This window comes from Ursus maritimus, unplaced genomic scaffold (assembly GCF_017311325.1).
Source record: "Ursus maritimus isolate PB19 unplaced genomic scaffold, ASM1731132v1 scaffold_19, whole genome shotgun sequence".
Lineage (NCBI taxonomy): Eukaryota > Metazoa > Chordata > Mammalia > Carnivora > Ursidae > Ursus > Ursus maritimus.
In genome coordinates, this window is record NW_024424341.1 from 57,076,581 (window position 1) to 57,095,772 (window position 19,192).

At 41.9% G+C, this 19,192-nt stretch overlaps 1 protein-coding gene across 1 annotated transcript; it reads right to left on the reverse strand.

Moving 5' to 3' along the window:
* Positions 1-9: 9 nt before the first annotated feature.
* On the reverse strand, positions 10-12,606 carry SLC6A16 (solute carrier family 6 member 16). The gene is given in 12 exon segments (XM_040634288.1): positions 10-516; positions 729-891; positions 2,677-2,836; positions 2,984-3,185; positions 3,514-3,700; positions 9,602-9,843; positions 10,009-10,119; positions 10,571-10,746; positions 10,956-11,036; positions 11,039-11,081; positions 11,272-11,429; positions 11,829-12,606. Coding segments are annotated over 12 exon segments (2,190 nt in total). The 5' UTR covers positions 12,274-12,606; the 3' UTR covers positions 10-294.
* Between the last annotated feature and the right edge of the window lie 6,586 nt (positions 12,607-19,192).

The window sequence follows — 19,192 nt, forward strand, 5'->3', positions numbered from 1 at the left end:
ACACACACACACACACACACACATATATACACACACAGAGGAAGAGGATGGGGAAAACACAATGACAATGGTAATCAGGGAGGATGGGGGCTGGGAGGGGGCTCCAGAGTCAGACCTCATGAGTCCACCAAATAAGGCCTCTACTCTTGGGAGTAAAAGCAGTTCTGGGTCTGGGGATATCAACAGTTGCAAGCTGGTAGAGTTGCCTATTATGCTGTTTCGAGGAATGTGTGATGTCAAATGAATCAAGTTAGGCAATTACACAACAGGTTGACCAGCAACTTGATTATCACCTTATAGGATTTCTTCCTTTTGGACCTCTTCAATGGGTGTTGGCTGGATTAAGGGTAAGGATTTGGAGGATATCACAGGCTTGCCCTGACTTGTGGGGGTGAAGGAAATCCTTTGGGTGAGGCAATATACAAAATATGTGGGGATGGGGAGGGTGACAATGAGAAAAAGGGCAATCATCACAAGCAGCCCCCATGATGGATATTGTCGAAGCACCTCTTTTGACTGTGGAAAGATGGGAAAGGGGCTCAGAACGTCAAAGTTCCCAGAAAAGGAAGGATTGTGGAAGGGAAGGGTGGGAGGCTGACCAGGGCATGGGACTAATGAGTCTGTAGGGAGTCAGGGAATGAGATGATAGGGTCTTTAGGCCATGGGTGGATTGAAAGATCCAGCCCCCACTCCCTAGGAAAGTCTGGTATCTAGGGAGGGAGGCTCACACTGTTTGAGTCCCAGGCCACATAGGTGATAGTCTTCAGAGACAGATGAATCAGAGTAATCACAAACAAGGCTAGCAGCACAACTGGAGACAGAAAGCACCACAGCCAACGAATGATGGGAGAAGCGAGGGGTCCCCACATGATCACCAAGTCTTCAAGGAACCTGGGAGGAAGGGCCACAAGACTGTAGGAGGCCTAGTCAGACCTCACCCAGCCTTGGGGGTCAAGGCCTGACTGACCTTAGCATCTTTCAAATATTCTACTTTACCTCCAAACCCCTGCCTCAGCTCAAGCCTCATCCTCTCTTATCTTCTCCCTAGTCAGTCCTGCATCCCAACCCAAGAAAAAATTTTCAAACATCCCTCTACTGCTCAAAACCTTTCATGAGTACCCAATTCCCTCAGGATAAAGACCTAGTCCTTTCATTCATTCCACGAATATCAAAGTGTTTATGATGTGCGAGGGACTCTTCTACATGCTGGGTATCCATAGTGAACAACATAGACTGAAAAAGAAGGCAACACTTGACCTTCAGGGAAATGTTCTTAGTTTCTTCCAGCCCATGGATCGAGCCTCCTCTACTGCATGTTCTCAATCACAATAAATATCCAAGTGCGTCCTTTGGCCTAGAATGCCATTCTCTTTGTCTACTTATTCATCTGTCTGGACTATGCTCAACCACTTTCTCCTTTAGGGTTTCTTCCCGGTCTCTCCAAGTGGCCCTACAGTGCCCCCGGCTACCTGGACTACAGACTTACCACCTGGATTGGGATTACCTGCTTAGATAGGTCTTTCCCTTTGGTCTCTGTGTTTTTTGAGAGGAGGGGCTCACTCTAATTTATTTGTATCCCAGTAATGACAAGGCTTTCCCGACACAGAGAAAGCCCCAAGAAAATTTTCTGAATGAGTGAACCACTCTCACCTGAAAATGCTGCCACCTGAGCCTTCTGCTTCTGAATTATGCCACTTGGATGTCCACACACCAGCCTTTTAAAAAGTCAGGCTCAGGAATCCTTTGTGTTTGACTTGGATTTTCCTATTCTTCCTTTGCACAGTTATGTCTACTAAGTCCCTGTCCCTGATTTTCTTGTTCCCTCTTCCATGGTGGCTTTTCCTTGCAGCATTAGAGGACATCTCTCAACCTACACCTCTAGCACCCTAGCCCAAGCCGTTGTTAGCTCTCACTTGGAATATTACAATAGCACCTGACCGTTCTCCTTGCTTCACTCTTGACTCCTCAAAGTCTATTCTCTACACAGCAGTCATAGGTATTTTTAAAAATAAATAAATCTGATGATACTACTCCCCTACTCAAAACCTTTCAATGCCTCCTGCTCTCAAGTTCTGCATAAAAAGCTAAGTCCTGCAATGGCTTAGAAGGTCCTACATGATCTTCTGTTATTTCTCTGGCTTCATCTACCAACATTCTACTCCAACCTGATCTCCTTGTTCCTCAAAAATTCCAGTCATGATGCATCCTCCTGCCTTGGTACTTAGTGTTTCCTCTGCTTGGAACACTTGCTCAAAATTTGTCATGGCTCCTTCCTTCATTTCATTCAGGAGTCTGCTTAAACGTCACCTTATCAGAGAGGCCTTCCCTGCAATCCTATCTAAATTAATTCCCATTCTTGATCATCTTATTTTACCCTTTTTCTCCTGTCAATTATTAGCACCTGACATTTTTATACGTTCATCTAGTTATTGTCTGTCACAACCACTAGAATGTAAATTCCTTGAGGACAGGGATGCTTGTTTTATTCAATAACCTTGGTGAGTAAAACAGTGTCTGGCACATAATAAGCACTCAATAAATATGTTAAGTGAATGAATGAATGAACAGGTTTTTCAAGAGGGCCCTGAGGTTAAGGGTCCCTATGTCACTCTAGTTGGGTGACGACAGAGGCAATAAGAAAGGGGGTCAACCTTCCCTATAGACCCAAGCTATCACCTCCTGGCCGCATAGGCCCAGCCCACAGCTATGTTTTCAAGTATGATGATGATGGTTATGGGGAGGACCGTCCAGTATTCACTCAGCAGTCTGATGCAGTAGATGCCTGAAGGTCGAGTGAAGAAGAGGCCACACAGGAACATGAGCACAGAGACAACCACTGGAGAAAACATTGGATCTGGATCAAGGTCAGAGGTCTAGAGGTCTGGTTGGTGACAAGGGCTAAGCAGAGGTTATAGACCTGGGCTGGGTAAGAGTCTCAGAGAAGTCAGGGCCATTGGTGGGAGTAGGGCATTGGTCAGAGTACCTGTAAGCAGCTTTGTATGGTTCCTGAAAGAAGAAAAGGTGTCCTGGAGTGGGGTAAGGATGCCCTGCATGATCCCTATCATGCTGCTCAGCCCCAATGTCTGCAAAAGCAGGAAGAAGAGGATGGACCAGAAGACAGACCCAGGAATGAATGACATGGTTTCAATGAAGGCCACAAGTGCAAAGCTTGGGCCCGCCTTAACCTGTTGAGGGGAGAGAGGGTAGGAGTTAAAGTGTCCTTGAACTTAAAAAAATACAGACAAGGATACTATCTATCTTCCCTGGAAAACTCTCTAAAAGCTGTGGGTCACTGAGAAAATCAGATCTCCGGGCTGACCCTCTGATAAGGAAAACCAATCCACCTAACATTATCCACAGAAGGGCATTCTGCAAGCTATAGTTCTCTGCTTAGCAGGGCTGCAGGTTATCCTGGTGCTTTTGGGATTTTTTCTGGTGCTAACAAAAGCTGAAATTTCTGTTTCACTGAAGTCTTTGAGTAACTCTAGGCTCTCCTCACCTATTTTTACTGACCTTCAAAAACTGCTTCTCTAAGTTGCATTCAGTCACGTAGCTGAGGACCATGTCCTTGATGGGCTGGTGAAGTCTGCTGAGCCAGGAGTTGAAGATGGAGGACGGGTTATCAGCCAGGTTTGGAGGGGGCTGGGCCTCAACAGGCAGTTTCCCCAGGGTTACCAGCTTCGCAAGTGTTTCAGTATTCCTGGGGATGAGGAGTTGAACCACATAGAACAATCTGGCTCCTTAAAGAGATTGCCTTCTTTTCCTTTATCTTCTAGATAAGAAAGCACACCACTAACCTAGCACTACTGATCTAGGTAAGGTAGAGCCTGGGATAAAACCTAGAAGGTACCCACCTCCAGGATCATGAATTTGTGTGAGCCTGGAGAACTTATGACCATGGAGGAACCCCAGGAGATGTGTTGTCTATCGTCTTTGCAGGGACTCTGGGGTACCTGCTGCAGTATGGTCTCTTATTCACCACCTACCTTTTCCCTTCCTCTCTTCTTAGACTAGTGGGTAAAAGGCAGTCTTCTAGGATTTGCATTACAGAATGTCAGGGAGAACCATTTACTTAAATTAACGTAATGCTCCTGTGGAGTTGTGCTATGTGAGAGAAACTGGTTCTTAGACTTCTTGATCTGAGCCCTGCTGACCTTTTTAACTGTACCTTCTTCCCATGACCCTCTGCACATTTCATGCTCTAATCAGACTCAACCACTTACAGTTTCAGGACTGGCCATGCTCTCTCATGCCTAAGACCAACTCCACCCCCACTACCATTCTGCACTTGACTAATTCCTAAAAATCCTTAAAAATTCAGTTTGTTGCTCTATACAAACTGCAGTGGAAGGCTTGCCAAAACTTAGTGATAAGAGCAAAATGCAAGGTGCAGGGAAATAACTATAGTTTGATCACATTTTAGAAAATAAGATACATCCTCTTGGTAATAGGTAAGTTAAATATTTGGATCAGGGGCGCCTGGGTAGCGCAGTTGTTAAGCGTCTGCCTTCAGCTCAGGGCGTGATCCTGGCGTTCCGGGATCGAGTCCCACATCGAGTCCCACATCGGGCTCCTCGGCTGGGAGCCTGCTTCTTCCTCTCCCACTCCCCTGCTGTGTTCCCTCTCTCACTGGCTGTCTCTCTGTCACATAAGTAAATAAAATCTTAAAAAAAAAATATTTGGATCAACCCTCTCACTGTAAATAACTTAAAAGTCTGAAAGATATTTTAAATATTCTTTTTAATTTTTTAAAGAGTTTTTTAAAATTTATTTGACAGAGATATAGACAGCCAGCGAGAGAGGGAACACAGTCGGGGGAGTGGGAGAGGAAGAAGCAGGCTCATAGCGGAGGAGCCTGATGTGGGGCTCGATCCCAGAAGGCCGGGATCACGCCCTGAGCCGAAGGCAGACGCTTAACCGCTGTGCCACCCAGGCGCCCCAAGCATTAAAAAATCTTGAAATCAACCTGGGAAAAAGGACACACTACATATATGGGAACAACAATTTGAATGACTGAATTTCTCATCAGATATGAAGGCCAGCAGGAAACAGTACATTTCTTAAGTGCTGAAGGAAAAGGACTGTCAACCTACAATTCTTTATCCAAAGAAAATATCTTTGGAGAATGAAGGTAAATTAGGGAGAGCAGGTGATATGATGAGCACTGGGTGTTATATGCAACTGATGAATTACTGAACTCTACATCTGGAACTAATGATGTACTATATGTCGGCTAATTGAATTTAAATTAAAAAAAAAGAATGAAGGTAAATTAAGGCATTTTCAGATGAAGGGAACTCTAAAGGTTCATTGCCAAAATACCTGCCAACATAAAAGAAACGTTAAAGGTTTCAGATGGAATCAAAGTAATCCAGGAGGGAAAATTCTAACTTCAGAAATGAAGGAAGACCAACAAAAATGGAAAGTCTCTAGGTAAATACAATAGTATATTTTCCTCCCCTTAAGTTTTAGAATATGTGTCAGTTGAAAGCAAATGTATGTTAATCGAAAGCAAAAGCTGTAACATTGTTTGATGGGGTTTTCAATATAAGTAAATGTAGTACATATGGCAACTATATCATAAAGGGTTGGAGGACAAAGGGCCCTGTATGATGGTAAGGTTTTACATTCCACTTGAAGTGGTAAAATATCAATTCTAATTCTGTAGAAAGTTAAGTGTGCACTTTTGTTGGGTTGTCTTCTTAGTGAGTTTTAGGAGTTCTTTACATATTCTGAATATAAATATACAGATATATACATTTCTCCAATTTTGGGACATGTATTTTTACTGTCTTAATGGGTATAACTTTCAAAGAGAAAATGGTTTGAATTTTTCGATATCTGCCCACAGAATCACGGTTCCCTGCTTCATACCTCGAGACCAACTGCCAGAGATATTCTGTTTGTAGAGATCCAGATATTTAAGGCATCCAATTTTTTGTTTAAGTAGGCTCCACACCCTGCATGGAGCCCAGTGTAGGGCTTGAACTCTCAACCCTGAGATCAAGACCTGAGCTGAGATCAAGAACAGGACTCAGCCAATTGATTCACCCAGGCACCCTGTGGCACCCAATTATTAGCTATAACAAGGGCTTACCTACTAAGGGGTGATGAGAACTCTAAAGAATGGAGGATCACAGATATAGAGGATGGCAGGCACTACCACCAGGCCTAAGGCAGATCTTCTAAGAAAGGAATGAATGTGGAAGAGTGATTCCCAGGATATATTATTACATGAAAAAAGGAAAAAGCTACCTATCATGTAAGAAAGAAGGGTAAATAAGAAAATATACATCTTTCTCATTTCTACAAAAACAGGAAGGATAAGCCAAAAAATAATGAGATTGGTTACCTACAGGGGATGGATGGGAACTGGGTTGAAGTGATGTGGAGGATTGATACTTCTCTGAGTATCCTTTTGTAGAATTTTGTCTTTTGAAACCATATTAATGTTTAACACTAAAATAAAAGTTTGGAGGGATATTAAAATTCCATACAAACAGAAATAAATTAATATAACTGTATTTCACATGAGTAACAATCATACTGAATGGAGGAAAAAGAACTAACCCAAGTAATTTTTCAACACAGTATTCTGACTCTAAAATTCAGGATAAAGACAAAAGACGTCAACAAATACTGAACCCTAGGATTAGTATGTTTGTTTTTGCAATGGTATGAGCTAGGAAATCTTTAACTATTTGCTGTGCATTCTACCATGGAGATTAAACAAGTTTGTGTGTGGGGGGGTGTGTTCGTGTGTGTGTGAAAGAGAGAGAGAAACAGAGACAGAGAAACAGAAAGACAGAAAAAGAGTTCATTACAATCCTAAAAATACTATGGAAAGTAATTTGGCATTATCTAGTGAAGCTACAGATACACGTGGTAGAAATATGGCCGTAGTGTTTTGCAGCTCCTCCCATCAAGAGGTAAAGTCTATTTTTCCACCCTGTGAATTTGAGGTGGATTTGTGACTTCCTTTGACTAAAGAAATGTAGCAGCAACAACAGGAGGATTCCCATGCTTAGGTTTCAACACTTTACTGATTCCATCTGTGTTCTCCGTGAACCGTCATATGAGGAAGCCCAAGCTAACCATATGGAGAGGCCTCCTGGAAGAGAGCAGCCCTTGTGGACCCGCCAACTGACTGGAGCACTAGAGTGAGCCCAGCCAACACCACATATAACAGAGCAGTGCAGTCTCAGCTGAGCCCACCTAAATGCAGAATTGTGAGTGCAAGCCTGACAGAAGAATTTTCCCACCAATCTATGGAATCATAAGAAATAATAACTCAGGGCGCCTGGGTGGCTCAGTCATTAAGCGTCTGCCTTGGGCTCAGGGCGTGATCCTGGCGTTCTGGGCTCGAGCCCTGCAACAGGCTCCTCCGCTGGGAGCCTGCTTCTTCCTCTCCCACTCCCCCCGTTTGTGTTCCCTCTCTCGCTGGCTGTCTCTCTCTGTCAAATAAATAAATAAAATCTTAAAAAAAAAAAAAAGAAATAATAACTCATTCTTGGTTTCAGCCACTTACTTTTGGAGTGATTTGTTACACAGTAATAAACAAGTGTGTCAACAATCTCACTCACAGATATATACCCTAGACAGATGTGCACATATGTAGGACATCAGGAACATGTATTAGAATATTTAGAGCAGAATTGTTTAAATAGCCAAAAACTAGAAAGCCTCCAAATGTTCAATAGTCGAATGGATAAATAAATTGTGGTATGTTCATATACTAGAGCACTCAGCATTAAAAGCAGACTACAGCTACACATAATATGGATGAATTTTACAAACATTCATTGAATGAAAGAAGAAAAACACAAAAGAATACCAAGAGAATGTACATATAAACGAACAAATTAAACCACATAAATGGACACACTGAACTATACTGTTTTATAGGGGCACCTGGCTGAATCTGTNNNAGAGCATGTGACTCTTGATCTCAGGGTCTTGAGTTTGAGCCCACATTGGGTGTAGAGATTACTTAAACAAATAAAACTTAAAAAAAAAAAAAAAGCTATATTGTAGGGGCACCTGGCTGGCTCAGTCAGTAGAGCCTGCAACATTCAATCTCAGGGTCGTGAATTCAAGCCCCATGTTGGGCATGGAGCCTACTTAAAAACAAAACAAAACAAAACAACTACATTGCTTTGTATAAGTGTAAAAATTAAACTATATTGCTTAGAGGGACACCTGGGTGGCTCAGTCGGCTAAGCGTCTGCCTTCAGCTCAGGTCATGATCCAAGGGTCCTGGGATCCCTGCAGTGGGGAGCCTGCTTCTCCCTCTCCTCCCTGGCTCGTGCTCTCTGTAGCTATCTCTGTCTCTCTCTCAAATAAATAAATAAAATCTTCTTTTAAAAATGTTTTTAAAAAGCTAATTGCTTAGTATGCATCCACAGATAATAAAATATATAGAAAAACAAGTAATTATCATAAAAGCTAGGATAGTAGCTAGGAGGAAAGAGGTTATAATTAGAGATACATTGAGAGTTTCTAGGGTCATTCTAGCCCTTAACATGGGTGGTGTTTGTTTTATAGTTATTTATACTGCACTTTTGGTTTTATGTGTGTTTCTATATTTATGTGTCATAATAAAATGTTTTTAAACGATAAAAAATGCCATTATACTCCCACCAGACTGGCAAAAATTTTAAAGTTTGAGCAAGTCTAATCAAATGTGCAGAAAGTAGAATACATGGAATTCTCACACATCATAAACCACTTTGGTAATGAGACAATATACAGTAAAACTTTAGGTGTGTACCCCTTACCCAGCAATCCCATTCCTGAGTATATACCCTAGAGAACTCTCACACATATGCACGTGTATATGCCCAGGTTTATTCTAGAAGAAAATGGTGGTTATCTGCATGGGTTAGGATTACCAGGGACAAATTCAGTTTAGGTGTGCCTCCTCTGGGAGTCTCTCACTGGCCCAATCAGAATTAATGGCTCTGTCTTCTGTCTTCCCTATCATCCCTGCTATTAGTTATCATGAGTTTACAACTGTCCAATTATGTAATTTCCCCCACCTCTTCCCACAAAAACTGAAAACTCAGTGAAGGCAGGAACTATGGTCTGATTTACCTGTCCACATCTCTGTGGTACACAAAGAGTACTTTCTAAATGTCCAATGGGTGTTTTTGAAATTAGTGCCTAAAGAATGAAAACCAAGGGTGAGCAGACAATAAAGATTCTAGTTCTGAGGGTCCCTTTGGGATTTAAGTATAATGGATTGACAGAAATCTCTAAATTTAGGAGTTGAAAGTTACAAGTGAGGGCATTCAGGAAGTATAAAAGTTCTCCAGATCTTGAATGTTTGCCACTTTTAACCTATCTCTGTGATGGCACTCTGAAGTGGACAGTAGCAATCTCTGAGTTTGAAGATTTCTCGGGCCAGAAACGGCTCAGAGCAAGAAAATATATGACAGGGATTCTATTGTCTCTGTTTTTTGCTCCAGGGGAGAGTAGAGGCTTGCAAGTGCACCTGAGGTTGCCAGGTGTGAAAAGAAGTCTTTGCAGCACCTTGAAAGTTAGGGTCTCTGGGTTTTGTAGTTCCCTGGGGCTGGGACCCTCCCTAAGGGGCTGGCCTTACTTCTCATTGCAGTGGTGCGTGATGATTGTAGCCCAGAAGCCCAGGACACAGAAGGAAAAAGATGTGACCAGCAGCATGGTGAACAGGTTGACCAGAGCCACAACAAAGGCATCACTGAGACAGTTGGTAGATGGGTACATGTGCGAAGATAAGGAGACAACAGGGCCAAAGCCCAGACCCAAGGCAAACAAGACTTGATTTCCTGCTTGACACCATACATTCATGTTGTACATAGCCGATATCTAAAAAGAAGACGACAGTATAAGGAGAAATGTCAAAGAAGGAGAGGAAAATCTTAACAGAAATGGGGGGAAGGACGCGGGTAAACAATGCGGAAAGGATGCCCTAACAATAGACAGTGGGTGTCTTGCAAGGCCTGGTGGGGAAATGAGGGAGATTTACTTTACCTTGGCAAGCAACAAATGTTGAAAGCCAAACGCTGCCCCTTCCAGCAGTAGACTCCGGAAGAGCAAACAGAGGATGATGAAATAGGGGGCTGGCACCAGGACACACATTACCTGAATTGAGAATGGGGCATATCAGCAACCATGTACCAGTGGGGGGTCCACCAACGGTCAGCAGGGATTAAAAGTACTGAGTCAGGGGGTGCCTGGGTGGCTCAGTCAGTTAAGCAGTTAAGCGTCTGCCTCTTGGTTTCGGCTTAGGTCATGATCTCGGGGTGCTGGGATCAAGCCCCACGTATGGCTCGGCCCTCAGCAGGGAGTCTAAGGATTCTCTCTCTCCATTTCCCTCCCCCCACTTGTGTGCTCTCTTTCTTTCTCTCTCTCTAAAATAAATAAATTTAAAAAATTGTTAAAGTGCTGAGTCAGAAATAAGGAGTTAGAAGACAGTTTTCAGCAAAGGTCAAAGGCTAGTGGGAGCCAAAGACCAGAAGGAATGAGACATTAGATCAGTGAGAACAATGCTGGATGAGGTCTAAGGCATCCGAGAATGTCAATGGTGGCTTACCTTCCCAGTAGACTTGAGCCCATTAATCATGAAAGCACCAACAAGACACCAAGACACCAATAAGGGCAGGTTCAGACTGAAGACTGGTGACCCACCATCCTCAATTCTGTCTGAGGCCTTCAAGGTCACCTGGTACCAGAAGTACATGGAGGGTGACGTCCGTGCACATTCGGGATCTGGGGGTACCTGGCTTTGGACATGCCTGCTAGACAGGGTGACCCCTCCCCTCCTCTTTAGCCCTTCCCCCATTTCCCGCTACTCCTTCCCCCTCCCTTTTCTTCTTTTTTCTACTATTTTCCTCTTCTTTATCCCTCTTCACTCCTTTCTCTTCTTCCAAATACCCCTCCAGCTGTTTTCCCCTTCTCCTCTTTCACTTCCTCCTCACCAAAGTCACTGGAGTTCTCCAATAAGGGACATTTTTCCCATGGAACTGGAAAGTGGAAGGACTGGCCCAAGTAGAAGAGGTCCAGGCATTGACCACATTCAAGTACAAGCCGGTGAGGAAGCATACCTGGGGGCCAAGGGGGAGGTGGCTGGGGAGGAAGGATGAGGACAGGCAAAAAGAGGGGTCTGACAGAGGACTGGGGAGGACTTGAAGGGACTGGACCCGTGGAAGTGAAGTCATGGGACCCATCCCAGGACAAGGGTTGGGGTGGGAATGGGGCATAAAGAGTAGGCCTGGGCAGGCCAGGACTCCTTACCATGAAGCTGGTATACCCCACACCACCAATACAGGGGCTGATGACCTTCCATATACCAATGTTGCCCTGACGCATCCTCTGACCAGCTGCCATCTCCAGGAATAAAAGAGGAACCCCAACCAAGAACAGCATGAGGATGTAGATGATGAGAAAACTGCCTGTGCAGGGAGTCAGGAGGGGCTCTGAGAACCACCTGGCGTTTCAGTGCCTGGACTTCCTTGGGGGTCTGGGAAAATACATTCCCCACCAGTGACCTCCCTCAGGGCCACTGGCATCAGGGATCAACTGTTTCCACATCCCTCATACTCCCAGGTGTCCCTTGGATCCCCAGGTCCTGGAAGACCCAGATGCTTAGTTTCCACCCCATTACCCCCGACCCCAGCCTCCAACCCCACCATCCATTCTGATACCCTGTACCTTTATCCCTCTTATGATTCTAGGTGTTCAGGCACCTGACTCCTATTCTCATAGTACCAAGCTTCCAGCCTCTACAGATCCCAGAGACCTTGGAGTTTAAAGCCCCCTGTGGATCCATGCTTCTTGGTCCCCAGACTTACAACCTCCATTGTGAAGCCAAAGGAGGAAAAACCGCCACATACTGCTTATCTTCATGGAGTAGCCCACCTGAGTCAGGATGTACTCAACCTTATTGGACCAGCATGGACGAGTAAAGAAGACCTCACTCTTTTCCTTCTCTGCCACTTGCACCTTCTCAGGTAAGGGTTTCTGGTTCAGCGCTTCGGTAGCCTCCACCTCCAGTACATCAACTGGCCTGCATTGGCTGGCTCTGCGCTGGGCCTCACCAGCCTGAATCTCCCAGGCCAGAGCCTTCGCCATCCGGGTCTTCAAATCCTCAGATTTTGAAACCCAGACCATCGGAGGCCAATTAGCTATTCTCTTATCTTCCCAAGTCTGGCTTCTGGGTAAAGCCTCAGAAAGCTCTATCTCAGGAGGTAAGGCTTTTGTCAGTGAAGATTTTGAAACCTGGGCCTCTGTCTTCATTCCAGGCAGACTCTCTGGAGCAGCTCCAGCTTTTTCTAGGGGGTACTCACCTTCCTGAGTAGACCTTAAAGACACCAAAACCTAGATTTAGATTTCAGAGTTAAGAAATGACTTCCAAAACAACCTCAGCACATACATAAAGCAAACTTTTCTGTTCCTACCACCACTGAAATTCAAAGCACACAAAATCTCTTACGTAAGTTTTACCTCTTAGAAATGTTTTGGTGCAAGGGATAAGGGTCGAAATAGCCAAGCTTATAATTGGGAATCGCACTCAAAGGGTTTCTGGAAACACTGAGGTATAGTCCCTACAGAGGGAAGTACCCTTTATAGTGGGCTTTTGAATCAAAGAAACAAATTTAAGGGTGACTGGCTGGCTCAGTCAGAAGAGCACGTGACTCTTAAGTTCAGGGTCTTGAGTTTGAGCCCCACGTTGGTGTAGAGATTACTTAAAAGAATAAAATCTTTAAAAAAAAACCCCACAGATTTAATACCACATTTTCCTTACAACCTTAGGAAGGTTGCTTTACCTCTCTGAGCTTTCTCTTCTATAAAACACCAGGTCTCTGCTCAAATATCACCTTACCAGAGATGTCTTCCCTGCCTGCCTATCTAAAATAGCAGCTACCAGGGCACCTGGGTGGCTCAGTCAGTTAAGCTTCCAACTTCAGCCCAGCTCATGGTCTCAGGGTCCTGGGATCCAGCCCTGCACTGGGCTCTATGCTCAGCGGGGAGTCTGCTTCTCTCTCTCTCCTTTTCCCTCTGTCCCTCCCCCCACTCATGCTCTCTCTCTCTCAAATAAATAAAATCTTTAAAATTAAATTAACTTAAAATTAAAAAATAAAATAGCGGTTACCCACCCTCAATATTCTCTCCATCCTACTCCCCTTCATTTTTCTTCATAGCATTTTTCACCTCCTGGTGTGATTATCTACTGATTTTTCATCTAGTTATTGTTTATCTCTGCCCCCACCCCACCACCGACTGCTCTATCCCCAGCAAGAGGACCGCACTCTACCTCATATTTGGGGTCACTCTCCTCTCCGCTCTCTGTGCTTCTGCCACTCTGACCTTTTGCTGGCTCCTCAAATGCTCTATAAGAGAATGGACAAGGAGGGTGCTGGAAAAGAAAAGAAAAAAAAAAAAACTGGATGTGGAAGAGGGGAAGAGAGAGGGACCTGGAGTTTTCTTTCAGAGGGAGAAGGAGCATGCCATCCAAAAGCAGAGGCAACAGGTAGGCATCAGGGCAGCACTCGTACATCTGGGTCACAGGAATAATCAGTTATGAGACATACTGTTTTGAAAGAGTTCTTTGTAGCTCAGGAAATGCTTATAATTCAATGACAAGTTAAAAAAAAAAAACAAAACTGAGATGGAAATCTCTGTCTTTAGTTCTATCTCTACTACATTTAAAAGTGCAATGATCTCTCCCCTTTCATTCATAATTTTATTAATTTGGGTCCTTTCTCTTTTCTTTTGAATAAGTCTAGCCAGTGGCTTATCGATCTTATTAATTCTTTCAAAGAACCAGCTTCTAGTTTTGTTGATCTGCTCTACTGTATTTCTGGTTTCTAATTCATTGATCTCTGCTCTAATCTTAATCAGTTGCCCTTTCATGCATGGCTTAGGCCTGTTCTTTTGTTCCATCTCCAGCTGTTTAAGGTGTGAGTATAAGGACTGCATTTTAGATTTTTCTCTTCTTTTGAGTGAGGCTTGGATGGCTATGTATTTCCTCCTTAGGACCACCTTTGCAGTGTCTCATAGGTTTTGGACCGATATGTTTTCATTCTCATTGTTTTCCATAAATTGCTTAAGTTCTTAATTTCCTGGTTTACCCAAACATTCTAAGCAGGATGGTCCTTAGTTTCCAAGTGTTTGAGTTTCTTCCAAATTTTTTCTTGTGATTGAGTTCCAGTTTCAAAGCATTGTGGTCTGAGAATATGCAGGGAATCATCTCAATCTTTTGGTATCAGTTGAGATCTGTTTTGTGACCCAGTATATGGTCTATTCTGGAGAAAGTGCCATATGCGTTTGAAAAGAATGAGTATTCTGTTGTTTTAGGGTAGAGTGTTCTATATATATCTATGAGGTCCATCTGGTCCAGTGTGTCATTCAAACCTCTTGTTTCTTCGTTGATTTTCTGCTTAGATGAACTGTCTATTGCTGAGAGTGGAGTGTTGAGGACCCCTAATATTAACATATTATTATCTATATGTCTCTTTATTCTGGTTAACAGTTGGCTTATGTAGTTGGCTGCTCCCCTGTTGGGGGCATAGATATTTATAATTGTTAGATCCTCTTGTTGGATACATCCTTTAAGAATAATATAGTGTCCTTCTGTATCTCTACGGTCTTTAGCTTAAAATCTAAACATATCATAATAAAAAATTAATTAAATAAATAAATAAAATAAAATAAAATAAAAGTGCAATGAGTAATATTCCACTGTGTGTATATATATATTACTCAGTCATCAAAAAGAATGAAATCTTGCCATTTGCAATGATGTGGATGGAGCCAGTTTATTATGCTAAGCAAAATAAGTCAGTCAGAGAAAGACAAATACCACATAATTTCATTCATATGCAGAATTTATGAAACAAAACAGATGAATATAGGCGGAAAAAGAGAGAGGCAAACCATAAAACAGGCTCTTATCTATAGAGAACAAACTGAGGGTTGCTGGAGGTGAGGTGGCTGGAGGGAGATGAGCTAAATGGGTGATGGGTATTAAGGAGGGCAGTTGCTATGGTGAGCGCTGGGTGTTATATGTAAGTGATGAATCACTAAGTTCTACTGCTGACACTAATATCACACTGTATGTTAACTAACTAGAATTTAAATAAAAACTTAAAAATATAGATATTTAATTGTTAAAAAAAGTGCAATGAAAGCAAAGGCTGAAAGAAAATATGTCAATACATAGGCGATAATAGAACACAGGTATTTTTATATCTTTCTTTCTGACTTTATTTTACTAAATTGCCTAAAAGAAGTATTACTTCAAAAACCAAGAAGAATATGTATTGATAAGTGAAAATTAAAAATAAAAAGATGATACTAGACAAAGAAGTCAGATTGAAGGAGCTCCTTTCATCCATATATGGGGCAATTAAGGCATCAAATAGATAACTATATGGGGCACCTGGGTGGTTCATTCAATTAAACAACTGGCTCTTGATTCATCTCAGGTCATGATCTCAGGATCGGGAGACTGAGCCTGGCCCTGGGCTCAGCCGCACTGTGTGGAGTCTGCTTGAGATTCTCTGTCCCTCTCCTTCTGCCCCTCCCCCCACTCACTTGTGTTCCCCCCCTCAATAAATAAATAAACAACAATAGTAACAGATGAGAACCCATAGAATAAAATAGGAATCCATGAATCCATAGTGATATAAATAAGCAAAAGGAAAATTTCTGCCTTACAGCAAAATGCAAACTAATAAATGTATGGGGAATGACGACAGAATTAGAAAGACATCATTTGGAAACCACTGAGAGTCGTAACTAATTCAAGTAAGAATCATCAATTGTTGCTAACACAAGAAAGTTTGATGGGGACAAATAATTGCCCAGTATTCATGTATCTCTTCCAAAAAACAGAAAAATAGTACCTCTATGTGTTAGACACCACCTAAACCAAGTAATGAAAGCCTACTGATACCATTTATCTCCTGATATGATGCATGGAAAAGAACACAACATCGTTTCAGTGATATTCCTGCCAAAAATGTACAACCAGAATCTAATCATGAGGAAACATCAGACAACCCAAACTGAGGGACATTCTATAAAATAACTGACTTGTATTCATTAAAAATGTCAAAGTCATGAATAAAAGGAAAGATGGAAGAACTGCCAAGGTTGAAATTACAACTGTAAGTCTGAAACTACATGAAAATAAGAAGGTAATACTGGAACTTAAAAAACAGCTGGGTTGGACTTTCACCTTCTAGTTCACATGTTAGGAGCTTGGAAGTCACCACTCCACCCTGATAAGTAAAAAGCTGAACAGACTGAAAAATCAACAACTCTTCGTGGATCCCTAATGGAGGTAGGGGCAAACCACTGCCCTCAAGATTGACAGATGGCAAAACCAAAGACTCACGGATTACCGGAGCAGACACTCAGGAGGAGAAACTGCCATGGAACCAGTGCCAGAGTAGGAAAACCTCAATCGTAACTGACAAATTGCTGGAGGCTCAGTGTGGACAATCTCAGTGTGGACAATCTGAGAGTTAAAAACTTCAGGGAGACCCAGTCATGGGGGTGGAGCACTTTCTTGTTTTACCTCCAGGAGCTTGACCAGGTTTTCACAGAATATCAAATAAAAATCCCCTCATGCTTCCAGCAGGGGGAGGAAAAAGGAACCATATTGAAACACTCCAGGGCACTGTGTTCTTAACAAGACTGAGCTGTACTATAGAACACCTGACCTCCCTGACAGCACCACATTACTAAAGGCCTGTTTATAGCAGTTCCTTTACCCAATACATTACGTCCAGCTATCAGGAAAAACTTATAACGCAAACCAAAAGGCAAAAAACATAATTTGAAGGGACAGAGTGAGCATCAGAGCCACACAAGTCACGAATGCTGGAATTATCAGACTGGAAATTTGAAAGAACTAGGATTAATTTGCTAAAGGCTCTAATAGATAAAGTAGACAGCATGCAAGAACAGATGCGCAATGTAAACAGAGAGATGGAAATCCTGAGAAAGAACCAAAAAGCACTGATAGATATTAAAAAAAACTGTAACAGAAATGAAGAATACCTTTGATGGGCTTACTAGTAGACTGGACATGGAAAGAATCACCGAGCTTGAGGATATCTCAATAGAAACCTCCAAAACTAAAAAGCAAAGACAACAAAGACTGAACATCACCAGGCAGAAAATCAGTGATGGAGTGGAATTCAACAACACCATCAATCAACTGCGTCTAAATGACATCTGCAGACTACTTCATCCAATAACACCAGAATACACATTTTTCCCAAGACTACATCCTGGGCCATAAAACACCTTAACAAACTCAAAAAACAAAAAGTCATACAATGTCTGCTCTCAGTCCACAATTGAATTAAACTAGAAATCTAACAGAAAGATAACTGTAAAATCCCAAAATATACGGAGATTGAACAACTCACTCCTAAATAATACATGGGTCAAAGAAGAAATCTCAAGAGAAATCTGTAAATATTTTTAACTAAATTGAAATGAAACAAGATTTACCAAAATTTGTGGGATGTAACAAAAGCAGTGCCTAGAAGGAAATTTATGGTACTGAATGTATATATTATTTAAAAAAACTCTAAAACCAATAATCTAAGTTACCACTTTAGGAAACTAGAAAAAGAATAGAAAATTAAATCCAAAGTAAACAGAGGAAAAGAAATAACAAGAATTAGAGCAGAAACTGAAGACAGAAAATCAATAAAGAAAATCATTAAAATCAAAAGCTCATTTTTTGAAAAGATCAATAAAATTGATAAGCCTACACTCAGGCTAACTAAGAAAAAAGAAAGAGGACACAAATTATTAATATCAGAATGAAAGAGGGGACATCACTATAGATCCCCACAAAGTCTCCCTAATGGACATTGAAAGGATAATAAAGGGACGTCTAGGTGGCTCAGTCGGTGAAGTGCCTGCCTTTCGCTCAGGTCATGATCCCAGGATCCTGGAATCAAGCCTGGTGTCAGGCTCCCTGATCAGCAGGAAGCCTGCTTCTCCCTCTCCCTCTGCCTGCCACTCTCCCTGCTTGTTCTCTCTCTGTCAAATAAATAAATAAAATCTTTTAAAAATAAATAAATAAGTAAATATATATATCTATATGTAAATAAAATAAGGGAATACTATGAACAACTCTATGTCCATAAATTTGATAATCTAGATGAAATGAAGCAATTCCTTGAAAGATACAATCTTCTGAAACTGACACAAGAAGAAATAATTTGAATAGGCCTGTCTCTATTAAAGAAATTGAAAAAAATAATAACCTTCCAAAAAAATAATAATTAATGACCTTCCAAAACAGAAAGTACCAGGCTCAGATGCATTCACTGGTGAATTCTATCAAATATTTAAGGAAGAAATTACACCAATTCTCTATACTCTCTTTCAGAGGATAGAAGCAGAGGGAACACTTCCTACTTTATTCTATGAGACAAGCATTACCCAAATACCAAAACCAGACAAAGACATTACAGGATAAGGAAACTACTGACCGATATCTCTCATGAACATAGAAGCAAAAATCCTCAACAAAATATTAACAAATCCAACCCAACAATGTATAAAAAGAATTACACAACATGACCAAGTGGGATTTATCCCAAGTATGCAAGGCTGGTTCAACATTCAAAAATCAATTAATGTAATCCATCACAACAACAAACTAAAAAAGAAAAATCACAGTTGTATCAAAAGATGCAGAAAAAATATTTCACAAAATCTAACACAAAAAAAAACTATCAGTAAAGTAGGAATAGAAGGGCAACTCCCTCAACTTGATAAAGAATATCTACAGAAAACCTATAGCTAATGTCATTCTTTCTTTAAAGATTTTATTTATCTTGAGAGGGAGAGAGAGAGACTGTGCAAGTGCACGGGGGGAGGGGCAGAGAGAGAGAAAGAGAAGCAGTTCCCCCTGAGAGCAGAACCCAACTAGGGGCTTGCTCCATCTCGACCCTAAGATCATGACCTGAGCTGAAATCAAGAGTTGGACACTTAACTGACTGAGCCACCCAGACGCCCCTAATGTCATTCCTAATGGTGAGAAACTAGGAACTTTACCACTAAGAGCAGGAAGAAGGCAAGGATGTCCCCTCTCACCACTCCTTTTCAACATCGTACTGCAAGTCCTAGCTAATGCAGTAAAACAAGAAAATGAAATAAAAGACATATAGATTTGGAAGGA